At 44.3% G+C, this 6,387-nt stretch overlaps 1 protein-coding gene across 3 annotated transcripts in view; it reads right to left on the bottom strand.

Annotated features, from left to right (window-relative positions):
* Positions 1–3,796, bottom strand: part of LOC107568035 (protein LBH-like) — a 20,310-nt gene extending 16,514 nt beyond the window's left edge. For all 3 annotated transcript variants that reach the window (XM_016253871.1, XM_016253870.1, XM_016253872.1), the window contains exons 1-2: positions 3,689–3,796; positions 195–297 (exon numbers count right to left, since the gene is read on the bottom strand). In XM_016253871.1, the coding sequence (XP_016109357.1) occupies positions 195–272 (78 nt within the window). In that variant the 5' untranslated portion in view covers positions 273–297; positions 3,689–3,796. The remainder of the gene's footprint in view (positions 1–194; positions 298–3,688) is intronic.
* Between the last annotated feature and the right edge of the window lie 2,591 nt (positions 3,797–6,387).

The raw sequence follows: 6,387 nt of genomic DNA, 5'->3' as shown, positions 1-6,387 counted from the left end.
AGCAGACGAGAGGAGACGGGAGAGCAGACGAGGGAGCAGACGAGGGAGCAGACGACAGCAGCAGACGACAGCAGCAGACGACAGCAGCAGACGAGAGGAGACGGGAGAGCAGACGAGGGAGCAGACGAGGGAGCAGACGACAGCAGCAGACGACAGCAGCAGACGACAGCAGCAGACGAGAGAGCAGATGTTACCTGGAAGGTCAGGCGGTCTTTGCTGGGACTGAGCATCATGTCGTCCATTGGTGTAGCGCTGATCATCACGTCAGTCATCACGGCACACGCTACACACGCTCAGCTGCACAGAACACAACACACACAGTTACTCTCAATGCATGCACATCATCAGCAGAGTCTCTGCTAGAACTGAAAGATCAAATCGCTCTGCGTTTGAGAAGGACGCAGAAATCATTCTGCAAGTGTCGTACAATAAAACAAACTCAAAGCAGTCTCTTGCATCGAGCGCATATGTTTCTTACCGCACAGGCGTTTGCACGGTAACTGCTTTCGGAGCACAACAACATGCAGGAAGCCCTATGGTGAAGTGTCCTCAAACACAGCTTCACTCTTCACCACACTGGAAACCCCCAAACCATCAGCTCTCCAGCATCTCAACACGGACTCTCTCCATGCAAAGCGTGCTGGGATCCAGAAATCCCGTCCAACCAATGCCAAATAAACGTGACTCATTCGCTCCCAACGCAAACAGATGAAGTGAACATCCATCTGACTCTCGTAAGCGCACTGAACTGATCACTGACTCGAGCTCTGATGGCGTTCTACTAAAGGCCGGACAGCAGGTGAAATTAAGCAAAGTGGAGCGTGGGACGCTAAAGAGGATTGAGATTCCCTCATCCATAAGCCAAAAACTGAAACACATTGCATAACCACCAACACATTACAAACAAGACAACGTCAGCAGCTTCATCCATCATGGGATAATCCCAAAATCTCCCAACTGAATAAAAATGTACAAGCCTTTCATTTCACTAATGACCAATTACACAAGAGTCAGCGCGACCACCGATCTGATCACGGTCATAGTGAAAGTGCGCAGGGGCGTGCATGAGGCTCGTACAGTGCAGACGCACACAAACTTTCCACTGCTTCGGCTTCAAAGACTCGCGGTCAGATCATCACCACACTGTGAGCGAAGGGCCAACACACTTATCTAGGCTCACGGAGAGACTTTAGTGACTGAGCTTTATTGCTCACCTCATCTGCTTTATTGTTAAATCGAGTCAATAACAGAATCAATGATGGAAACTCAGGTCAGATTGTGCTGTAAAGCAGTGTCACTACTCAGATCAAGTCAGGTCAGTGTTGCTTCAGTTCAGATAGGGCTGCATGATAATATGATTTACATGCGATCAGTTCAAGTTTATTTGCATTCCTTGAGAATCGAACCCATGACCCTGGTGTTGCAAGCATCATACTCTACTGTTAAGAGTGACGGGAATGTTTTCCCGGCTCTGAACTGATGTTATGGGTCTGGGTTTCTGAAACGTCAGTGTTCCCGAGGCTTCTTCTCACACGGGCTGTTCAAAGTCTAAACTCTACAGAAAGCACTCAAACAGGCCAAGGACAAGCCCAGGCAGGCTTTCAGAAGCGCTCACTGGATTTCCCACACGCTCCCAGAGTTTCAGTAACTCCTCACCACTACATCAGAGCAGCTCATTAAGACACTGAATTAAATGTTGTGTAATAGTGACACCAGCATGAAACACAGGTTTGAAAGCTCTACGCTGATCAGAATCCTACACGCTCCATAAGATAGAAAACATGAAGAAAGCGGGTTTTAAACGGTCAGCGCTGCCAGTGATATTTCAGCAGGAGAGCGTCTAAACATCCTGCGCAGAGAAGAATAACAGATCACCTAATAAAAGACGAAGATCACAGAGGAGAGTCTCAGGTTTGTGCTTCACCTTCTGTCTAAAATAAAGTTATTGCTCATGTGTTTTCAGTAACTCCTCACCACTACATCAGAGCAGCTCATTAAGACACTGAATTAAATGTTGTGTAATAGTGACACCAGCATGAAACACAGGTTTGAAAGCTCTACGCTGATCAGAATCCTACACGCTCCATAAGATAGAAAACATGAAGAAAGCGGGTTTTAAACAGTCAGCGCTGCCAGTGATATTTCAGCAGGAGAGCGTCTAAACATCCTGCGCAGAGAAGAATAACAGATCACCTAATAAAAGACGAAGATCACAGAGGAGAGTCTCAGGTTTGTGTTTCAGTGTCATCCGTTTATTTCCCGTCACTCACTGAACCAACATCTCCCACATACACTGCTGTTCAGCAAGATTTGTAAGAAATTCATACTTTCATCCATCAAGGACGCATTAAATTGATCAAAAGTGACAGTTTTTGAACGAATCTCTTGAATGAATGAATCAATGACTCACTCAAGATGTACTCGTTTCATTACTGGATGAATCAGCATTTTTGAACGAATCTCTTGAATGAATGAATCAATGACTCACTCAAGATGTACTTGTTTCATTACTGGATGAATCAGTGTTTTTGAACGAATCTCTTGAATGAATGAATCAAAGACAAATACATTTTAACAGCCCCTTTTCGCCAGCTAAACACAAAGATGCACACACTGATAGGTGGAATTGAGCGTTCGTGATGATGCTTTAACTCAGTGTTGAACTGAATTGATCCGAATACTCTATTCTCAAGGATAGAGACTCTATTGTCTTCTGTAGAGCTGCTTTACAGCTGAAACTGAATTTGTTTTATAACTGATGAACTTTGCAACATTAACACTGTTTTCCCCCCGTTTACTAATATGAAGCTGTTTTGAAACAAACTGTATTGTATGAAGCTCTGTAGAAATAAATGTGACTTGGCTCAATGAGCTCAAACACTGTGCATGTCTGAGGAATTGCCCTCATATATGTGTCCCTGCAGCACAGAAGCAGTGTTGAGTCGCTGGGGGATATTTGTAGCAATAGCCAACAATACATTGTATGGGTCACAATTATACATTTCTCTTTTATGCTAAAAATCATTAGGATATTAAGTAAAGATCATGTTCCATGAAGATATTTTGTAAATGTCCTACCGTAAATATATCAAAACTTAATGTTTGATTAGTAATATGCATTGCTAAGAACTTCATTTGAACAACTTTAAAGATGATTTTCTCAATATTTAGATTTTTTTGCACCCTCAGATTCCAGATTTTCAAATATTGTCCTCTCCTAACAAACCATACATCAATGGAAAGATTATTTATTCAGCTTTCAGCTGATGCATAAATCTCAATTTCACACCCTTATGACTGCTTTTGTGCTCCAGGGTTACATATTAATTTGTTTTTGCATGCAGGCTCTTCATAAGCAATATGTGAGACACATGACACGCTTTAAAAACGAAGCAGAGCTCTTCAGTAATGATCTGAGCGTGCATCTGGAGCCAGCAGCAAGTTTGGGATGATGGTAGCAGTGCTGGAACAGGCTCTGTGGAGATGTGAGTGAGTGAGAGAAAGCGATGCATGACGGAACCTGACCTTTGACTCTTAGAAGGAGTGACTCAAACTGACCGAGCAGCGTTGAGAATGATCAAACCCATCACACTGAGCGTTAAACACACTGCTGTCAAACACGCGATCACAGAGCTGTTTCAGCTGCCAACAACAGCAGCACATGCATCAGCTTGAGAGAGAATCTCACCTGCGAGCTCATCAGCAGACCCGCACACACGCGTTTATCCCGCTGCTGCTGGACGCAAATATCGCTGGATCTTCAGCTCGACAGAAGCGCTGCTCTCCAGCTGCTCGCTCTGCACATGAGCCGCTGCGCATGCGCTTTTATACAGGAGGCGTGGCCGGCCGCGGAAGCCACGCCCACTCCGCTCACAGCACAGTACCACTGCTTTTACACAAACAAGTAATTAGATGTATTTATAATTAAACTCATCAGTATCTATATCTATAATCTATATTCTTTAGTTGAATTTCCTGTAATATCATTAAAATGTGAAAAAAGAGGTTTCTGATTGCTGAATATATAATGATGAATATGAAACTTAAGTAGCCTATAATCAAGAGATTGATCATGCAAGCCTCATTTTACAGCTTCTTGGTTCAGAAAGTAACTAAAATATTCAAAAAGCCAAAATGTTGAAAAATCCAAATATTACGTTGATATAGTAACAGCAAGTTACACAACACTTTGCCATTTATAAATCTAGAAACCTCCCACCCTAACCTCTTTGTAATTTCGGGGTGTAATGAACAAAATGAACTGTTTACGTCTATATCTGATTAAAAAATGAATGATCATCGTCCTTAGCCAATGAGCGTTGAGCGGTGACGTCAGCAAGGCCCTTCCCATCGCGCATGCGCAGACAGCAGCACTTCAGTGTTACTGTTATTTATATTTGATATCAAACATAAATTATAGTAGCCTGTCCAATTTAAACTAAAAGTTTATTTTCTTTTAAAACATAAGTTAAATCATTTGAAATATGTCTACTCATTTGCCCATGCAATAAGTGAGTTATTATGTTTGAATTGCGACATTGAGAAAGTATTCCTTCATTTTATATGTAGGTGTCAGTCGTGTCCTTAACAAGCTCCAGGTCTGACCGCTGTGTGTGTGTGTGTGTGTGTGTGTGAGTGTGTGTGTGTGTGAGAGTGTGTGTGTGTGTGTGTGTGAGAGAGAGTGTGTGTGTGTGTGAGAGAGAGTGTGTATGTGTGTGAGAGAGTGAGAGAGAGTGTGTGTGTGTGTGAGAGAGAGTGTGTATGTGTGTGAGAGAGTGAGAGAGAGTGTGTGTGTGTGTGAGAGAGAGTGTGTATGTGTGTGAGAGAGTGAGAGAGAGTGTGTGTGTGTGTGAGAGAGAGTGTGTATGTGTGTGAGAGAGTGAGAGAGAGTGTGTGTGTGTGTGAGAGAGAGTGTGTATGTGTGTGAGAGAGTGAGAGAGAGTGTGTGTGTGTGTGAGAGAGAGTGTGTATGTGTGTGAGAGAGTGAGAGAGAGTGTGTGTGTGTGTGAGAGAGAGTGTGTATGTGTGTGAGAGAGTGAGAGAGAGTGTGTGTGTGTGTGAGAGAGAGTGTGTATGTGTGTGAGAGAGTGAGAGAGAGTGTGTGTGTGTGTGAGAGAGAGTGTGTATGTGTGTGAGAGAGTGAGAGAGAGTGTGTGTGTGTGTGAGAGAGAGTGTGTATGTGTGTGAGAGAGTGAGAGAGAGTGTGTGTGTGTGTGAGAGAGAGTGTGTATGTGTGTGAGAGAGTGAGAGAGAGTGTGTGTGTGTGTGAGAGAGAGTGTGTATGTGTGTGAGAGAGTGAGAGAGAGTGTGTGTGTGTGTGAGAGAGAGTGTGTATGTGTGTGAGAGAGTGAGAGAGAGTGTGTGTGTGTGTGAGAGAGAGTGTGTATGTGTGTGAGAGAGTGAGAGAGAGTGTGTGTGTGTGTGAGAGAGAGTGTGTATGTGTGTGAGAGAGTGAGAGAGAGTGTGTGTGTGTGTGAGAGAGAGTGTGTATGTGTGTGAGAGAGTGAGAGAGAGTGTGTGTGTGTGTGAGAGAGAGTGTGTATGTGTGTGAGAGAGTGAGAGAGAGTGTGTGTGTGTGTGAGAGAGAGTGTGTATGTGTGTGAGAGAGTGAGAGAGAGTGTGTGTGTGTGTGAGAGAGAGTGTGTATGTGTGTGAGAGAGTGAGAGAGAGTGTGTGTGTGTGTGAGAGAGAGTGTGTATGTGTGTGAGAGAGTGAGAGAGAGTGTGTGTGTGTGTGAGAGAGAGTGTGTATGTGTGTGAGAGAGTGAGAGAGAGTGTGTGTGTGTGTGAGAGAGAGTGTGTATGTGTGTGAGAGAGTGAGAGAGAGTGTGTGTGTGTGTGAGAGAGAGTGTGTATGTGTGTGAGAGAGTGAGAGAGAGTGTGTGTGTGTGTGAGAGAGAGTGTGTATGTGTGTGAGAGAGTGAGAGAGAGTGTGTGTGTGTGTGAGAGAGAGTGTGTATGTGTGTGAGAGAGTGAGAGAGAGTGTGTGTGTGTGTGAGAGAGAGTGTGTATGTGTGTGAGAGAGTGAGAGAGAGTGTGTGTGTGTGTGAGAGAGAGTGTGTATGTGTGTGAGAGAGTGAGAGAGAGTGTGTGTGTGTGTGAGAGAGAGTGTGTATGTGTGTGAGAGAGTGAGAGAGAGTGTGTGTGTGTGTGAGAGAGAGTGTGTATGTGTGTGAGAGAGTGAGAGAGAGTGTGTGTGTGTGTGAGAGAGAGTGTGTATGTGTGTGAGAGAGTGAGAGAGAGTGTGTGTGTGTGTGAGAGAGAGTGTGTATGTGTGTGAGAGAGTGAGAGAGAGTGTGTGTGTGTGTGAGAGAGAGTGTGTATGTGTGTGAGAGAGTGAGAGAGAGTGTGTGTGTGTGTGAGAGAGAGTGTGTATGTGTGTGAGAGA

This window comes from Sinocyclocheilus grahami, unplaced genomic scaffold (genome assembly GCF_001515645.1).
Source record: "Sinocyclocheilus grahami isolate Dianchi unplaced genomic scaffold, SAMN03320097.WGS_v1.1 scaffold1208.1, whole genome shotgun sequence".
In the NCBI taxonomy this organism is placed as follows: Eukaryota; Metazoa; Chordata; class Actinopteri; order Cypriniformes; family Cyprinidae; genus Sinocyclocheilus; species Sinocyclocheilus grahami.
Note: the sequence above shows the minus strand (reverse complement) of the source record. Positions and strands in the feature narration are given on the sequence as shown.